The sequence below is a fragment of the Cyrtonyx montezumae genome, unplaced genomic scaffold (genome assembly GCF_038088225.1).
Source record: "Cyrtonyx montezumae isolate F1298 unplaced genomic scaffold, pur_monq_1.0 scaffold_17, whole genome shotgun sequence".
In the NCBI taxonomy this organism is placed as follows: domain Eukaryota; kingdom Metazoa; phylum Chordata; class Aves; order Galliformes; family Odontophoridae; genus Cyrtonyx; species Cyrtonyx montezumae.
In genome coordinates, this window is record NW_027071903.1 from 21,991,277 (window position 1) to 22,010,058 (window position 18,782).

Genomic DNA, 18,782 nt, shown 5'->3' on the forward strand with positions numbered 1-18,782 from the left:
ATGATTAAAAATAAACAGCTGTTTTGCAGAAACTGATTTGTACCATTTCTTTCAGAAATCCCCATCTCTCATCTATAAACAGTGTATCCTAAATACATCCACTACTTTCCCACCTAAGATAAATGAAGTAGTAAACACATTCTCTGAGCAAGCAAGTTTTATCCTGATGTACAACTTTATTTAAATTGATAGATGCATTATAGATGATTGGCTTTGATCCCTACGCTAAGTACACAGACACATGATATTCAAGATGTTCAACAGCTATGATTTACTTTGAGCCAACAAATTTAATCATCCTTGCGTTACCAAATGTTAAATCATTGGCTTGAGGCCTGTTTAAAGTGTTCCAGCTTGGTTTTGTGAAAAGGACACGAAGATGGTCCTTACATTGGAGAACTGTATTTTGAAACAAAACTATAGCTAGCACTTCAGACAGCTGCTCAAGGAATAACATACTAAAGTACAAAAAAGATGTGCGATAGAACAATGTATGGAAATCTAAAGTCTGTGAATTTGAAACCTAAAAATCTAGTCCCCAACACAAATTATCAGCCCAGTAGTCCTAAGCAAGAAAGAGACAGCACAGCATTCATAGCCCCAACACTCAGAGTTCCTGTGTCTTTCAGATGGAACCTCTTGTATGTCTTAGTAGTGGATTTGGTGAAGACAGAAAGAGGATAGTTAAAAAAAATGCCAGCAAAAGAAAAACTATAGCTGTCTCGTATTTAATGTTTTATCATTATGGTGGGGAACAAACACGTATGCTCCCCTTTTCAAAGTGTTAAATTGAGAAAAGAAAGTGTGAACAGGGCAAAGAATTTGCACTGAGATGGCTTAGATTCATGCGTCATCTACAGATAGAATGGAAATGTCATAATTTCAGGCTCTTGGTACAGCAGCCTAGAAACTGAAATCCTGTAGAAATCTAAAACACAGCTTTAGTGCAAGGGCCTAAATAAAAAACCCGTTTTCAGACAGCAATTTTCATACCTTCAGATAAGTGTATTAGGTGTGAGATGACTGCTATCTTGCCATTAGTGACCATATAGTCCTTGACTTTTCTCAGAAGCTGTCTTCCAAGGTTTCTAAGTACTCTCAGTGCTCTAAGTACTCTGACTCACACTCTGCTAAGAGTAAAGCAGACAAAGTTGGGTACCTGTAAGCTAGCAAAAGGGTAGGGCTATAAAACACCTGAAAAGTTTGTTTGTTTTTAAATAAAGAATTAAGCTTAAATATTTATTCAGGTTATTGAATCAGTCATAGCTTATAAGAAGATGTTTTGCCTGTAACTATGGCTACAGATGCAGGATTTCTCTCTGAGAAGCATTCTATTTTTCCTTGGTAGAATGTTTCTTGGAGAGAAGGCTAGTAAAGAAATTGTTTATGAAAGATAACATAAAATCCTGAATCAGTATAAAGATCTCATGTGTCTTGTACTTTACTGAGCAATAATTACGGGTTGCTGGAGCTAACATCAACGTTTGTAGTGCCTTAATGCTTGGTAGCCAAATTCCACAGTACTCTGCAATTGAAATGCTATTCAGTCTGTTTCTCATCAGGTGTTATATGTTGTAGAAAACTTACTATTCTTACCTGCTTTGAAAAAAAATAAAACTTTTGAACTTCAGAAAGCTTGGTTTCAGCAGCTTGGCTGTAAACACATTACATCTCTCTTTAGAGATATAACTTCTGGCAGGCACATCTTTGCTCAGGAGTGCCTCAGATTAATCATTTTGTCTCTAGTTACTAGTTCTACCCAAATAATTTGACCTCCTACTACATTAAGTGATTTTGTGCAGTGACTTCAGTACTTCCTAATGACAACATTTTTTGTTCATCGTTTTTGAATTTTAATAAATAATTTGTGTGATAGTTAACTGTGCTTCCTGGATAAAGACCTTTCATCTCACTTGTGGATCTCTACAGATTAAGAATCAGATTCTCTGCAGTGCATTCTGTGTTTTCAGATCTAAATGACTATATAAATACTCTGCTATGCAAGGGGCAAAACAGCCTTTCAGATAAAACTACACAATGCATGCAGGTGTTCTGCCAGATACACCGAATTCCAGCACATGTGCTGCTTCTTGGGCCTGCTTGAAAATGCTTGTGTAGTATCTAGCATAGAGCTACATATGTCAGGTCACTGCTCATCTTTAATGCTAATACCCAATTATAGTTTAAAGCACATCACTATGGTTGCTACTGTGCTTTCAGTAACTATGTGTAAACCTATTAAACTATAACAGTATTATTCAGAGCATCTAAATAGTTTCACATTCAAAATCCCTATTTAAGGAAGCTGTTACATTCCTAAGATGTATGCAATTTTTCTGCTGACAATCGATGGGAAAGCTGATGTTGTAAAGGTTTCAAGCCATCTTGAACATCTAAAGTGATTGACAGAGTATTTATCTCCTAATCAGTTTTACAAATTGAAGAGCATTTACTGATGCACAGCGTATGCCTCAGACAGAGGGAAGATCTTTCTAATCTTGCTTTTCAAATGAGATGATCATCTGCTATGGAGCAGTGTGCCTGAAACACAACCAGCTGCAGGCTGCAGATATTTTTTCAAAGCCTTTAAATGTAAAATCACATGACGTAATTCACTGCTAATAAAACCCTTGATTATCTTCATTATTTACTATTATTATTAAATCTGTATTCTGTAAAACGTCTTATAATTTAACTTTGCAATTTGCTGATTCTGCTTAACAAAGGCAGGATATTTTATCTTGAAAAGAAATAATACAAAAGTAGATTGTGTTATTTCAATAGATTTCTGTGGTGTTTAAAAAAAAAACAAAAACTTATTTACTAAATCTGCCAGCAGCTCAAATATAACTGTGTTTGAAAGAGACAATATTGTGCTAACAGGAGAAAAATGCAACCTAATCCTCTTACACTAATGGGATAGGGAGGGTGCTAATGGCTTTCAACAAGATTCTGCAGGTTTCATCACTGGGAGAACTCCATACGATTTCCACATTTCAAAATCCTGTTCTGTATTCCACTGCAAATAGAACTCAGCTGTACCTATTCTTGACTGTATTTTCACCTGGAAAACCATCAGAATTTGATAAAAGTTCTTAAAGTATGCTCTGCATTTTTATTATTTTTATTTTTTTATATATTATATGAGATTTAAGCACTCAAGTGCGATGCATGAACAGTGATGTGATAGAACTTGTTACACTCTTTGGACTATGGTTAACAATCCATTTTTAAATGACCAGTGTGATCTGTCTCTAGCTAGCAAGCTGGAAGAGGAGCTAATAGCAATGCCTGATTTTTATGTCTTAGTAGATGCTGCTTAAGGGGAAATGTATCAATTGTTAAGGCCTGGAGATCTTATTTCTTTTGTGTTTTGAACTTTTAAAGTGAAGCTGTCAATCCATTCCTCTAACTCCCTAAATAAATATTCATTAATTGCAAATTGATATTAATCAGTAGATCCTAGTTAGATCCTACTAGCATCTTTTAATTGCCACACACTGTAGACCATGCTAACTAGAAGTCAAGTATGTGAGAACTGAAGTATCTTAAATGGCAAAAACACTCATTTGAGACTTGTTTGACTTGTGTCAGCCCTCTCATTTGTGGGTTGGAAAGAAAATTCTCTTGGAGTGTACCAGAAACAAAGGATTGTTCAGGGCAGTTAAGAAGATCTGAAAGACCTGGACATTCACATCCAGTTAAGCTTTAAACCTCTTCCAAGTGTCTTTATTCTCTCAACAGCGCTGACAGAACAGTTTAGGTTTATTTGTACATATTATCTAATACCTAACTAATACTTATTGTCAGGCTATGGCAGCCTTACTCAGAAAGAGTAAGGGAATTTTCACAAAATTTGGATGCCAATCAGGATGAAGAATGCCACAACAGATCCCTAGTGTACTTACACCTTGATAGTTCTGAATGTAGGATACATTCTTATTGCTTCCAAATACACTGCTAGACAAGGATTGTATGTAGAAGATCAGACATACCCAGCTATATGTCACTGTACATTTCTTCCATTGGAGACATTGTGCCCTTTCTGAAGTCTGCCTATAAGCTGAGTCACCTGTGTGTTACAGGTAGATCAGAGTTCCTTTGGAAATAAGGATCCCATTTGCACCTTCTTTTAGTCTAAGAGCCAGCAGGTCAGCCCACACTCCACTTATATATCTCTGCATGATTTCTCATGGTCTGCAACATCAAATCTACTGAAAAGGGAACATGTAGTTAATGCCATTTGGCCTGGGGAATCAAATGACTGCAGAATCCAACAAAGTCACGGCAGGCTCATGTTCTGTTATCTGCTCATTAAAGATTCTATTTCCCTGGTCTAGAATCAGTCACAGTTCATCTTGGCTGACTTAACTGATGGGAGTCTATTAAGTCTTCTGTAATGAAAGCCTACTGAGAAATACTATTAGCCTGATATTAAAATTGTTTTGAAGAAATTGAAGTTAGATTTTGTCCCTGCTTTAACTTATTGGCTTATTGAAAAAAGAATGGTATAATTAAAGTCCTGGAATCAAAATTTTTCCAGTAGAGTTTTGTCAAAAAATTCTATCATCCAAGTTACAATTGAACTGAATAATTTGCTAATTATAGCTTTTACAAACCTGACAAGACACATACGTGTTTGTATATGTGTAAGGGTCAGTCTCTTGTCAAGATTTTTCAATGATTAATGCATAGGACTAATATATGGAATAGCTCAAGTCCCCTGTGCTTTGAAAACACTGCTCAGCAGTAGAGAAACATGTTGGCAGACCACGTGTTGTAATGTAGCATGATGGCAAAATGCATTACAGTGCATACATTCCACTTGCATCTGAAGACAGCCATTATAAAGGGCAAAGAAAAATTTCAAAACAGTTTAATAGCAGTTAGATTGTATTAGATATGTGGGGATAATAGGAGTTTTTGAATCATTCGAAGGATCCATAACTTGCCTGGGAATTCTATAAAAAAAAAACAAGGAAGGGCACAAGTATTCGAGTGTGAGAGAAAGGAGACAGAAGTAAATGAAGAAAGTAACCTAGGAAAGAGCAAGCACAGAAAGAAGGTCTTCCAACATGATGTAAGGGTATCAGTGAGGCCAGTAAAACTCAGAAGTTCACTTACAGGTTGCAAAAGCCAGGCTGAAAAGATAATTTAGCTGTAGAGGAGGACACAGTGGTACAGCACATTTACAGCTACAGGATAACAAACCCCAGACCGCACAAGCCCCTCACACTGCCAAGTGCATTAAAGGAAAAACTGCTTGTTCTACCTTTTAGAACACTGTTCAACTCCTGAATCCATTACCTATGAGAAGTAGTTGTGTTACAGGACTGTTGTGCTAGGCATTCTGCTTCACTGCTGTGTTTACAGTTGTGCACCATTTCCTATTCCTAATGGGAATTTAATTGGTCTCTCCCCATAGGAGCAGTAGTAAAGGTCTTTTTCCATGCAGGTGAAAAGATGTGCAAGTGCTAACAGTTCATAACCCCCTCTCTGCAGCTGTCTGGAACTACACTTTGAATGATAGAGAGATTTGAGTTAACCTTCCTCTGTCAAAAAGGAGCACTACACCAAGCAGAGCAGGTGACCTGTTGGCTGAATTGAACACATGGAGCTCCTTAGCTGTAAGAGCAAATCTTTTCTCAAAGAGCAATCTTCATATAGACTTGCGTTTGAAAACTGTGTTTACTAATTCAGATGTGTCTGTATGGCTGTGGAAGCTACATTTACTGGAGTTGAAAATAGTATAATCAGCACACATTCAGTCTGCAATTCAGAAGCTGAAAAAGAAATTCAGCTTTCTTTCTTTTCCTCTGTGTAATCAGTATTTGGATTCTTGTCACATAGTGCCTGGCTATGAAGCTGGCAAAGGAAAAGAGGGCAACTAGAAGTGTAATTGCTGCACATAGCTTGCTTCTGAGTTCAATTTCAATACCATTAAGGTCAGCCTTGCCTCTTATTGAAAGAGATCAGACTTTTTTTTTTATACCTCTGCAGTGATCAGGTGCTTCAATTTTTTCCATACTTGCATAGAGACATTTTCAGTTGTATTCTTTGATACTTATTTAATTAATGGCACAACTCATTTCCTATAGCAGTTTCCTGTGTCTTCCTACTATTGCAGTTCTAGATGCTCTTCAAAAGAATTCCTTTCTGTACTTCTTGCCATCATCAGTGCTCTGAAATCTTCCCAACATGCCACTATTTGAAGTTCTTCTATCACACTCTATAGTAGTACATATGTTGCACTTTTGCATTCCACTGCTGGAGGACAGCTGCAGCTGCTGTTTATTAGTGCTGCCCAGCAGCCAAGTATCTTACAGCCCTCAGAGCCCCTAACCTGGCCATTCCCCACAGCTGTTGCAGCTGCCTATTATCAGCCACTGCTCCCTCCCAAGCCCCATGCACTGTTTAGCCACTGGCTTTGGGTTCTGTGTATAAACAGCTCCCTGTGGTGTGCACTGATGTACCACATCTTATTGAGCAGGTAAGTAACATTTACGAACATTCAGCTGCTGGAATTTGCAAGGAGTTATCACTGATGTGATAGCAATTAAGGAAGTTTCAGGGCCTGACACTACGTGAAGATTGATTGTACAGAAAGGGTTCTCATCTCTGCATCCTGCAGGAATATGCAAGTAGTGAGTTTCAAATTCTCTGTGATAGTGCTGCGTGTTTTCTTTATCTTCAGTGACACTAACTACTTCTGTGCAGGGTCTGTTGCAGTACAGTCCCCAAGTATTATTTAATTGGAGACTATTTTCAATGACTAGTAGAGGCTGAGGCCACTGCAAGTAAGAACAGTTCTTTCCATAACAAATACTGAGTAACACTGTTCTTGACAAGTAGCTATCTTTCAAATAAGGGCAAATGAGGTCTCTATAGCCTTCATGCAATGTCATTCAAAAATACCTATTTCATAGCTCTTGATCTTGTTTTAAATGAGTTTGTATCATGTGCTTACCCATTCCTGATTGTTTAGTTGGTAGAAGTAATAAAGTTGTATTGTAAATGTGTCTTTTTCCTTGGAATATAGGTTGCATTGTTTGAAAGCCAGTATTTGATTTAACAATAGGAGATGCTTAATGGCATCCAGCTTATAAGAGCTAATAAAGCAGTGAGCAATTCATTTTATAATAACATAATAGCAGTGTATTATACTTTAGTGCCCCATGTGACAGCTAAGTTTAGTTTTCATAAAAGTGGGTCAGATCTTAACTATTTTTTTTTCCAGCACATGTTAAAGTGATACCTAAGCTGAAATTGAAAATAACTACAGCTTACTGTATTGTGATCCAAGCATGAGCCCTTAGGGGCAAGAAAAAGAAAGGAAAACTAATTTAAAGTTTCCAGATTAATTTTCTGTTAAATTCACAAAAAAAGATGCTACATTAGAACATGCTTCATATAAGTATAGAACCTTTTCTTTATCTTCTTTTCAGCATGCAAGTCATTATACTTTGATATCACAGTTCCATAACATAAGCATTTTAGAAGTTAGGTTTCTGTGAATCTAGTTTAAATATCTACAAACATATCCTTTCTACTATTTTAATCCATTCCTTGCTGTTTCTTATTAGCATAACTGATCTCTGCTGATGACCTTTTCCTGAATGCATTCTTCTATCTTCCCTACAGTAATTGCTTAGAAATGATTGTCATATAAGGAGATGGCTATGGCAAACAGGAAGCGTCAAAGCATCACAGCCAGCATGCTTGAACACAGAGCAAGAGCTTGCCCTACTTCATCTCACAACAGGGAGCCTGAAAATGAGGAAAGTGATCTTCCTATTGAAGATTATCCAGCAAAGGAGGCAGAACTAGCAACCATCAGACAAGGCAGTCCTACACCTCTGGAACATGAGTGCAATGATCATAGTGGAGATGGTGATTCCAGCTCTGACTATGTGAATAACACTTCTGAGGAGGAGGACTATGATGAAGGCTTGCCAGAAGAAGAGGAAGGGATCACATACTACATTAGATACTGTCCAGAGGATGACAGTTACCTGGAAGGAATGGACTGCAATGGAGAAGAGTACAGTGCCAATGAGGAACACCACATTGTTGAAACAGATGAATGTCAGGAAGCTGTAGAAGAGTGGTCTGAAGATAAAATTCAGCACCAGGATGAAAATGAAGTGACAGACAGGCAAGAGTGGCAGGAGGGTCAAGATAACAGCATTCAGGTTTTGGAGGATGAAGCATCATCTTTGGAGATACAAGACCAAGATGAGAACATACGATATTGTCAAAGTGAAGGTGGCTACCCGGACTATTACCCAGCAGAGGCTAATGGAAACTCACAGGGGATATCACCATATCATTCTAGAAAAGAGGATGCAGAGCTAGAAGAGCAGGAAGAGGACATTGACCAGATTGTAGCAGAAATCAAAATGAGTATGAGCATGAGCAGCATAAATAGTACAACAGAGATGAGTCCAGAGCACACTGGGACTGAAAACATGGCACATGACTATAAAGAGACTTGTTCAAAGGGAGAAGCTGTTCACAGTGCTAACAGGCATGAAGGGAGGCCAAAATCACTAAATATTCCATCTGCCTCCAAGCACAGTGGAGACGTGCCTAGAAGCTTTAAAGCAAAGTCAAGAACTCCAGAGGACAGGCAGAAGTGGCCGCAAGAGCAGGTACGAGGTTCTCTTTGTATCCAGATTGTCAGCTGCAGTAATGCAACTGTTACATTACTTACTTATTCCAAACAGAACTAAAGAGCAACAGTTTTATTTTTACTCTACATTGTATTGAAACTACGTTGTTTGCTTAGGAAAATGTGCTTAATACAGTCAGTTTAGGAAAATTGTTTTACGTAGATCAGAGAACTAAGTGAAACAAGGTATTCAAGGTGCATGGGACAAAACAGTTTTGCAGTGCTGCCTCCATTAAGGTCTCCTCTTCCACCACCTTTATAGCCAATTACCTTTAATTTTCTTTGCTTTGAATAGAGCAGAAAGCAACACTAGATGCTGTGAAAACCAGTGGCAAGAAATGCACATTGCTGTGTTTTTGTGTTACCTGGCAATACCTTGAGCTGGACAAGAAACTTCACTTGTACCAAAAATGCTATTCATCAGTTTTGTCACAGTCATGGATATAAACCACACATGGTGTTTTGGTTTTTTTTTGTTATTTTACAAAAAAAAAAGTCCCAGAAAAAAGAATCTGAGAAAGAAGCTCAAATTTTAGTTCTGGAGGAACAGAAGTATGGGGTTTTCTTCAATGTTTTTTTTTTTTTTAAATTTCAAATTGGCATCAAATTCAATTTGCTTTACAGTTAGATAGTTTGAAGCTTTGACCGTTCATCTTTCACCATGTGAAAGTAAAATCTAGTTACTCTGAAATCTCATGCAGCTGAGCATTAGTTAATGAACCAATCTGCTTAAAAGAGGTAAAAGTGTACTCAGATGACAGACCAGGAAAGATAATTGGGTTATGTTGTAGATTAGCTTTTAATTAAAATACCCTGTTAAGCTTCACAGGTGTAAGTTTCCTGTTTTAGTTTTACTGAAACTACTCTATAGAAAAATCATAATACTGTAATGCCCCACATCTAATGAAACAATTTATCCTAGGCTATTCTGTAGAAGCAGACATCAAAATCCATCAATTACTCTTAAAAAAACATCAAATGTCTAAGTACGTGTGGTTGAAACAGGCCAGCCTTTGTTATAATGGACAAAAAAAAAGCCTTAGGGAGGTATAGTCACAGATTTCCCATATCTACAGCAAGCTTTAAGTATTCACTTCTGTGTTCTATTTTCCAAGTATAATTAGAATACAGGAGTGCATAACTTACTATATTCAGCAGCTTATTGCAAACACTAAAGTGCTAGTTTGTGCAATTAAGGATTGTTGCTCTTGCAGGCTTTGAGTTGCAGCTAGTTATTGGCTAGAACTGAGAAGCCCTGCAAAGCTGTTCAGACCAGCATGTGTCAGAAAGAGCTGGCACATCCAGCACACCAGTAGCTGCTAGCAAGAGGGTCGCTGCTTGTAAGCTGCTGCTTTGTAAGAAGAGCTCTGAAACAAGAAAGTTACACAGTGAATTCCTCTATATGGTTGAATAAGTATTGTTTTTTTTTAAATCCTGAATGACTAATAGTCCCAGACAGAATTCAAGATAGGCTTTCTTCCAGCATCTTTTTGTACTCTTTCAGTGTTTATTTAACAGAGGTTGAGCTGACTTGCATTGTATCGCTACTGTTCTTGTCAGACTTTAACAACCAAGGTTTTACAGCACAAGGATATCTGCCATTGAAGTGAAAGTAATCAAAGGGACCCAGACATCACTGAGCTGCCCACATGTTAAGCATTATTTCCAGTCAGTCTTGGGCCAGTGCCTTAATCATTGGGAATGGTAGGCACTATCTGGCATACAGCCTTTGAATTTCCATGATCACTCTTCATAAAACTCCACACTATTGTCTTTAATTGTTTTCAGGAAAGTGCAGGCATCCGCATAGACATGCCAAAGAGAAACCTGGCAAACCCAGGATACATTTAGGTTGTACTTCTGCTGTAACTTAGTGCTCATACAAATTCAACTTCTTTACATGTTTTCTACGTTACATTATTTGAGAGGCATTACATACCTTAACTTGAAGCTGAACATTTGAGGCATTTTTATGGTAAAATGCAATGTTTTGACAGCTTCCTCAAGCCAAGAGGTCCACATCTGTCCTATTTCCCCCTTCAACATCTCAGTCATCTCAGACTCACCCAATTTGGTAATACATCTGGCACACAAAGCGTTTTTGGCTTCGTTGCATTTTTTTCCTTACTGCTCTCACTTCATGTTTGCTTCATGCACAGAAGATGAATGTGGTCTGAAACCCAGGCATAGACTTTTTTTTTTTGGAACAATGACAGTCTTTATTTCCCATTTGACTAAACTCAGAAATCCGTCTCCAAATAGGATCTGAACAAGGCAGCTCTTGACTACCTTCACAGAAGAACCATGGTGGATCAAATTGCTCCTGCTAGTAGCAGCATATTTCTGACAACACATTAACTGAAGCTGCAGCTCAGTAAGGGTACATACTAAGCTATTCCACCACAGATTACCAGCATAACAGTGCAGTTAGTTTAATAAGAATCGTAGCACTGTAATAGGCTTATTACTAGGTTACCTACTCCTGACTGAAAATGATACTTTAATTGCACACTGGTATCTTCCTAGAGGCATAGCAGCATTCCAGTACCAGGAGAAAATAACATCTATTGATAAATCATCTTCAGAAACCACCACCAGAGATCACAAAGTTTAAACTAGATTTAAACTAGAATCTGCTGCACCTTTATTCTAGAGGTTAAAGGAAAACACATCCAGACAAAAACCATCTAGATCTGCTAGTTTACTCATGCAACAACTTTGTAATCTAATGGGGACTCACTGGAACCTACAAAACATTTCAAGATGCAAACTAGTCTCCAATATGAGCTTCAACTTCTATAAGCAGGTAGTTCTGCTTCTGAGCACATTGCCAACGCAGCATTTGAACAGTTACTAGAGACCAGGTGTGCCATAAGCCTAATTACTCAAACATTTCAAACACCACAATAAAACCTTACCCTGCCTTTGAGCTGTGCTCAGTGCTTACTTTCCAACTCTTTACCAACAGGATTATCAGTTACAGAAAAGTCAACCTTCCATTCCTCTCTCTGACAAACTATTCCTCTGAATAAAGAAATAAAAGAAGACAAACCTGCTTGTTTCCAGCAGAACAAACTCTCCAGCAGGAAAGCATGCATTCAGTGCTGAGTACCACAGCAGCACTTAGGAGCACATCCGCAAAGAAAACCACATAGCTGAAATGAGCTTCTAGCCAAACAGCTTACAGTGGAATAAGCAACCATTGTACTGAACACCAACAGTGCTCACTCATGACCAGCTTCATCAGCAGGCAAGAAACACAGTGGAGGAAAGGTGCAGGGAAGGGTAATTATAAGATCTGCTGGCCCTGGGGAGAGCAGCCCAGGTGGCCCCAGGCTGGCAATCAAGGTGGGTGGAACTGTGGATTTGTTTCTGATCACCTGTGCTGTTGCTTCCCTGACCTCAGTTAAGTAAACACGGTCTGGTTTTCATCTCAGCCTTAAGATGGCTTTTCAGCTGCTTTATGTTCTACCACATGATGGTGGACACTGCTTTGGTGCTCTCTCAGAGACATAAATGTCAATGATGCTGCACTTTTGATGCTCTGATCAGTGCTGGGTATCTGCTGTTCAGACTATGTGTGATGGTTAGTGACACTCAAACAGGAACAGCAGAACCTTATGGTTATTTGAAACAGATTTTGCTCAAGGAAAATGTACAGTGCTGTTCTTAAAGCAAAGGTATATGTGTACTGGTCCAAAAGTAATACAACACTGAACAGAACAAATTCTTTGATTTCCTTTTCTACAAGTTACAAATAGGGACACCTTCCTTATATTTGTAGTAAATGCTCTCTCTCAAAAAAAGCATGTTTTCAAGTTTACATTACACTGTGTTCTTTCTTTGAATGTGTACATGTGTATGTGTATGAAAAGACAGGGAGCTGCAGGATGTAAAATGATCTATTAATGAAATGGTTTGGAAAAATAACAGCAGAATAGTTAGCTTAATTAAGTATAGATCTACAAAGTCAAGGTAGTAAGCACTTACAATACTTTGCAAGCGTTTAGCTCAGATGTGCTTGAAAGTAACTGAAGAATGAAATGTCATTCATGTATTTGGTGATATTTTACATTCAGGCTACAGGGAACCTTATTTGGAGTTATTACCAAGGAGCATAATTGGAATTCTGATCCCAAGGGCTGACTGAGTCCATCTCCATTTAAGATTTGTGACAGACATATTTCAGTAATGTTTTACAGCATCCAGTGTATGCTTAATAAAGCAGGCAACCAACTCTTTCTTGGTATGCAGGTGCACTTTCAGTTTATTCAGCTGTGTGGTAATCAGAACCAGCAGAGATTTAAAAGTATTAAAATTCTGTTGTACGTACTGGATTTAATTTATTCCTGTCACTCTTTTTACAGGTTAATGTATCTTCGTTATGGCCATGCCATATTTCCTGCTTAAAGCGTATTTGGTCTAATTCTACTATTTTAGGGAATAATGTATGATTATTATACTATTATTATTAAAGCCCTTTGGGTATTTGTTTACCCATATTAATGTATTTCACTGCACATCAACGCACATTGCTCCATATCAGTTCAGCCATGCAATATGATTAGATCTGTCTTCTCTCAAGCAGAGTAGCATTACTGAGCACGCAAGGACATAGCGAGCTTCTTAGCTATTGATGCCATCTAGGCAGGGAACTGGTCTGCTTCCCCATGCTGTGCTGCTCTGTGCATCACTCTGTCTCAGGTATTCTATTTTACAAGAACTGTGCTTACTACTTTGGTGGATTTTTTCCTTGGATATGCTGTCTTACTTGAACATTATTGTTATTGTTCTTACTTGAACATTATTGTATAAGCAGCACCAATATACCTGCTTCAGTTGCACATTTTATTTAGCTGACAAAACATTACTCATAGGGATAATTTGTCTAGAGACAAACATGGAGACATTCTTTGATCTACAGCTACAAATTGCATTTGAAAGTCAGAAGACAAGGAGTTATGTTTACAGGCAACTTTCACGCCAACCCTTTGAAATGATACTGGCTCAGCATTTTCCATTAGCACAGCTGTTGATGCAGAATTTTATTTGTCCAGCCTTACAGTAATGGTGGCATTTAGGCACTCTTCTTTTAGATATAATGGGGAAACAGAGAAAAAAGGATGTGAAACCATAAAAAATGATGTCCAGAAATCAGGTTGGCTTTCCAGATTTCTGTCAGGAAAAAATCACTTTCTTGTCAGGTGTGGGGAATGCACTCCCTGTACCAGGTGCTGGTGGACTTGGACTTGTGACAGTCTTGAGAAATTCTGCCCATGAAGACTTTCTGACTGAGAAGAAAAAGAGCATTTCCTGGTTTAAAATACTTTATATATATGTATATTCTCTTCTGCATTTATTAAGAAGCCTGAAGCTGCACCACCAGCTTTCTGTACATGTGCTTGGCCCATAAAGAGGGAGATGCCATAGGGAATATCCCATGAACAAAGAATGCTAGTCAGTGCTAGGATACTGCTTCCCAGTCAGAGGTGCTGTTAGGACTGTTGTGATCTTGTCTGAGTACTGAGCATAAACACATTTTAAAATTTTCACTATGGTTTGTGAACTATTTCAGCATTTTAGTATTTGGTTTCAATTTGCATGAAATATTTACATTGAAATAAAGTCAGTATGTTAATTTAAATCAGTAGTGTCACTGCTGTTTAGTGATAATTGAAATGCCTTATTTATGTCCAAATAGATATTATATTACAATTAAACACCTCAATGTTTTGATATTAATCTCATATTTATTAAATTTAAATTGGAAATTTTAACTATCATATTATCCTTCAGTATCAATAATTAATATTGATTGCATATAAATAACACCACAGAACAGCTTTATGATAAATGCCTACGTGTCACAAAATAACAGAAAATGCTCCATACAGTTTTATATTTTAATTTTTTATGCATTTTTATAACTATTTTCTGAATGTAGTTTATTTTTTCCTCGTATAACTTTTGGTCAAAACTTAAATAATTCTTTTCAGCTAAAACAACAATTTCTAATGAAAATGTTCTGACTATCCTTGCAGCACTGACTTGGAATCACCTTTGTTTTTAAGCTTTTCAGAAGACAAAAGGATTTTAAATCCTTTCTCTCTTTTCTTACAGATGTGCAATGGTTTAGAACAGCCAAGGAAGCAACAACGTTCTGACCTCAATGGCCCAGTTGATAATAATAACACACCTGAGGTAGGTGCCTTAGGCCATTCTGCTGGTTGAGCTTCCATGAGGGAAAGCAGTTCCCAAATTGTCAGCTTTCTCCCTCTCACAAACACATTACATAAACTCTTTCTTTTCCTGAACTGACGATAAATTCAGTGACTGCATATTTGGATCTTTAAAGCATACCCATGAATCACTTGCTACCACATTCATTTTATTTAACCATCCATAGTATGTACTCAAGCATAGAATTTTCTGATGAGATAAAGAAGAGAGAGAACACTTCAGAAATTCTTTTGGTATTATTGAAGAGGAAAAACAACATCAAAAAGAAATGGGGTTATTCTTGTTTTCTTTCCCTCTGAAATGCCAGACTTTGAAAGCAAGGTTAATTCTCGCAGTTCTTTAAATAATCCCTAATATGAAGTACCTCCTTCAGTTCTGAGGCCTCAAATGATTCAGTTTTTTGAGTGGTCTATGGGGTGAACGTGTTCCTGCTCGGTCAGCTGTGAAAAAAGCACAGTGATAGGCAGACCTGTGCTCTTGTCACTGAAGAGTGAAGCACACAAGGCATCTAAGAATGCAGAATGATGTTATGCTTGAGGCACGACACAATCAAGTAAAATTCAAACGTAAAAGCAGAAATGTGTTTTCTCACAAACAAACAACCATATTTAGTATGTTATGCTAATGAGGAGGCAGATTTTTGAAGCCTTTTCTCAGAATCAGAAATCAGCCCCTTTCCTGGAGACAGCACTGCCTGAGGAGGCCAACATAAGACAAGCAAATGTCAGGACCTGATCTGTTACTTTAGGGCATAGACAGTAGTAGTAGTCTTAGGTAGTGTGCAAACAGGGGTAGTTCTTTTCATTCATTGACTAAGAATCTTGTTTTGTGAAATACTGTTAAATGTTCTTCACCGTGAATTTGGGATGTCATGTAGTATGATCTGGTGGATGAATAACTGGACTGGGATTGGACGCTGTGGTTTGTATTGCTCACTTGGCAGCTGACTTCATTTTTTTCCTCACACCCCTTTGCTTTTTGTATAAGACCTGCTTAAAATGCTTCGAGTTTCCAGGTGAACAGTTAAGCTGGGTTAATTGCTATGATGCAGTGTGTTTCACTGTTACAAATAATGGCTATGCGAAAGTTATAGAGAGAAAATTCTGGTTTTTTTTTAAATAGTAATCTGTTTATAATATGTATTTAATTCAGTTTGTGAAAAATATTTCATTATGTTTATACCATGTATTATTTTTATTTTTCAACAGTCAAAGAAAGTGTCTTCATTTCCAAGTTTTGTTGATGGTAAGTTTTGCATCATCCATGGTTCAAGTATAAAAAAGGAAATTGTATTTTAAAGATCAGAATTCTAAAAAAAAATGTCAAACCCAAGAGAAGGAGCTCCAAAGTTTAAAGAATAAGCAGCTAAAACCTATTTCTATTCAGAATTCACTGTGTGTGGAAATATTTATATTCTTAAACATACCTATGACAGTGAGAGCCTGATGATGGTAAGAGGGGCAAATGGAGAACCGGGCAAGATTAAAGTCAAGATGGAGACAGCTACGAACATGGAAGGAGATAAAAAGGTGGAAAACAGTGGGTCCTACCAGGGTGGAGATTTATAAGAGCACCCTGTTCTTTATTGCTTTGCACAGAGGAAGAAGTCATGCAAGGGAACTGTTCAGAGCAGCCCCTATGTCATTTTGAAGTGACGCCTGTATTGCACTTTGGGAATCTCAGTTGTAGGCACAAATGGGAGAGGGTTTCCCAGTCTGAGAAAAAATCAAGAGTACAAAACAGAAAAGGAGAACCACGCTCACCTCTTTTTAGAAGAACTGTACTTTCATGTGTTTCTTCAATTTTCTGTCAGCCAAAGACTGGTGATATTCAGTACAATCCCATCTTATCTCTGTCCACCTTCTTGTTTTAATAAATTGACATTTTCCAAATGGAAAATAAGTATTAGTAGTGTAGGAGAATTGAAGAGCTTTGTAAAATACACACAGCCCTTTGTACAGAGCAAGTGCCTGTATCATAAAGCAAGCAGAGACAGTAGGAGATTTCTAAGGATTTGACTCCTCAGATCTGCCCTGGCACATGTTTCCCCACAACGTGAACCATAAATGAAGGTTAAAAACTTTACTTCTGATGCCATTCCCAACTCAGGGAAAAGTTACTGTGGCTTAGAATAATATTAGAATGTTCAGTGTGTCTTTCACCTGTTCCCTGATCCTGTCAGCTTGACTAGCAGCGTCTGTTTTTAATAATTTCCTTGAAGAGCTAGAGCAAATGGGAAGTTCAGAGACAATCCCATTTACAGAATTGACATCTGACAGAAACTATACATCACACTTGGCATATACTGGCTAACAGGCCTTAAATAGAAGTAAATTAAATGCATTTCCCAAAGGCAGGAGAGACAAGAAAGCAAGCTGATCCTTGGTAATAAGCATCTACTGAGTGTATAGTGGACAACTATAAAGGGAGGGCAGCACAAGTAAAGCTTTAAAAAGTGAAAAAAAATATCCCTAACAGCACTGTCAGAAACCACTGCACTTTTTATTTTACTGGGGTAAAAAGGCTACATTTTTTTCTTTTTAAACCAGTTCTCTATTGGAAAGGGGTCAGTACTCTTATAGATAACAGAGGGGTCTTTTTTAGTTCAGTCTTTCTGCTAATTTTTTTTCTCAAGTAGCACAGAGTGAGAGCCTAAGCTATCCATCAGGCTTTTTCTACTGCAGGTATTACATAGCATTGTCTAATAAAAATAAATGTGTAGCTCACTAGGAGCTCGTGAGCAGGGGGTTTGGACTTGGTGATCTCCAGAAGTCTCTTCCAACTCCTGCAATTCTGTAATAGCTAATTTCTGTTTTCTGAACCCCCAAAATCACAGTTCTCATAATTAATTTGTATATTGTGTTCCCAAAAGAATAGGACCCCACTGCACACAAAAAAGAATCTGCCAGCTAATATCCCTGTTCTTGATGGGGGCATTATATCCATGTGGTGACCAGAACAGTCACCATTCAGCTGTTAACATTCAGTATGACTCCTTAGCTACAATAACTGTATCTGTATATCTGTACATTCATAATAGTTTTACATATGAAGTATGGACATAAAAACAAATTATATAGCTGGTTCAAAAAAAAAAACCCACAAAAACCAAAACAACAACAACAAAAAAAAACAAGGAAATGTGTGTATTTGCTATTGTAGTTTTTCAGTAGTTGTACCAGTACATGCTTGTAGGGGTAATGTGTGCAGTGTTCAGGAGTTTTGCTTTTTTTCTACTCTATATTTATCCTGTCACCTTAAATCTCATTTCCCTTGCAGTGCCTCAACCACAATGAAATAGTGAAATAAGCCAAAATATGGGACTTGTAGGTAGGCATTCTGCAAGGAGACGTGCACTCTGTGGCCATTTATTCCTTACTGAAAGTCTTTCTGCTGCACTGCCATGCACCTTAGGTCTCAGCAACTTCTTGGAGCACAGTGGTTCTCAGGAGGCAGCTGAAGGTGCTTCAGTGCTTTGAGTGCAATCCCTAAATACTCTCTGAATCTTTGGTTTACACATGATATTAGATAAATATATTTAGTATGATCTGAAGAATCCTATTTAGTATGATTATGAAATTCATTTATGTTGCATTATTGAATATTTTGTTCTTAAAATAATAAGTTAATTTGAACATTTTTAGAGTGTACTGTTTGGGTTTAGAAATATTTAATATACTCATTGCATTAGTAGTTCAGCAGAAAATCAGATAATTTCTATTGCCTTCATAAGGTACAGAAATTTAAAATTTTCAGAAAAATTCTCTTTTAAATATCAACAGCCAACATAAAATGCCAGACTTCAACATCCAGATCTCTTTCTTTCTCCTTCCCTTCCTTATCAGTAAGCCTTACACATACTTACAGCCAA

At 37.5% G+C, this 18,782-nt stretch overlaps 1 protein-coding gene across 4 annotated transcripts in view; it reads left to right on the plus strand.

Annotated features, from left to right (window-relative positions):
* Positions 1-18,782, plus strand: part of APBA2 (amyloid beta precursor protein binding family A member 2) — a 289,129-nt gene that overhangs the window by 245,227 nt on the left and 25,120 nt on the right. For all 4 annotated transcript variants that reach the window (XM_065733735.1, XM_065733736.1, XM_065733733.1 and 1 more), the window contains 3 exons: positions 7,642-8,651; positions 14,792-14,872; positions 16,120-16,156. In XM_065733735.1, the coding sequence (XP_065589807.1) occupies positions 7,674-8,651; positions 14,792-14,872; positions 16,120-16,156 (1,096 nt within the window). In that variant the 5' untranslated portion in view covers positions 7,642-7,673. The remainder of the gene's footprint in view (positions 1-7,641; positions 8,652-14,791; positions 14,873-16,119; positions 16,157-18,782) is intronic.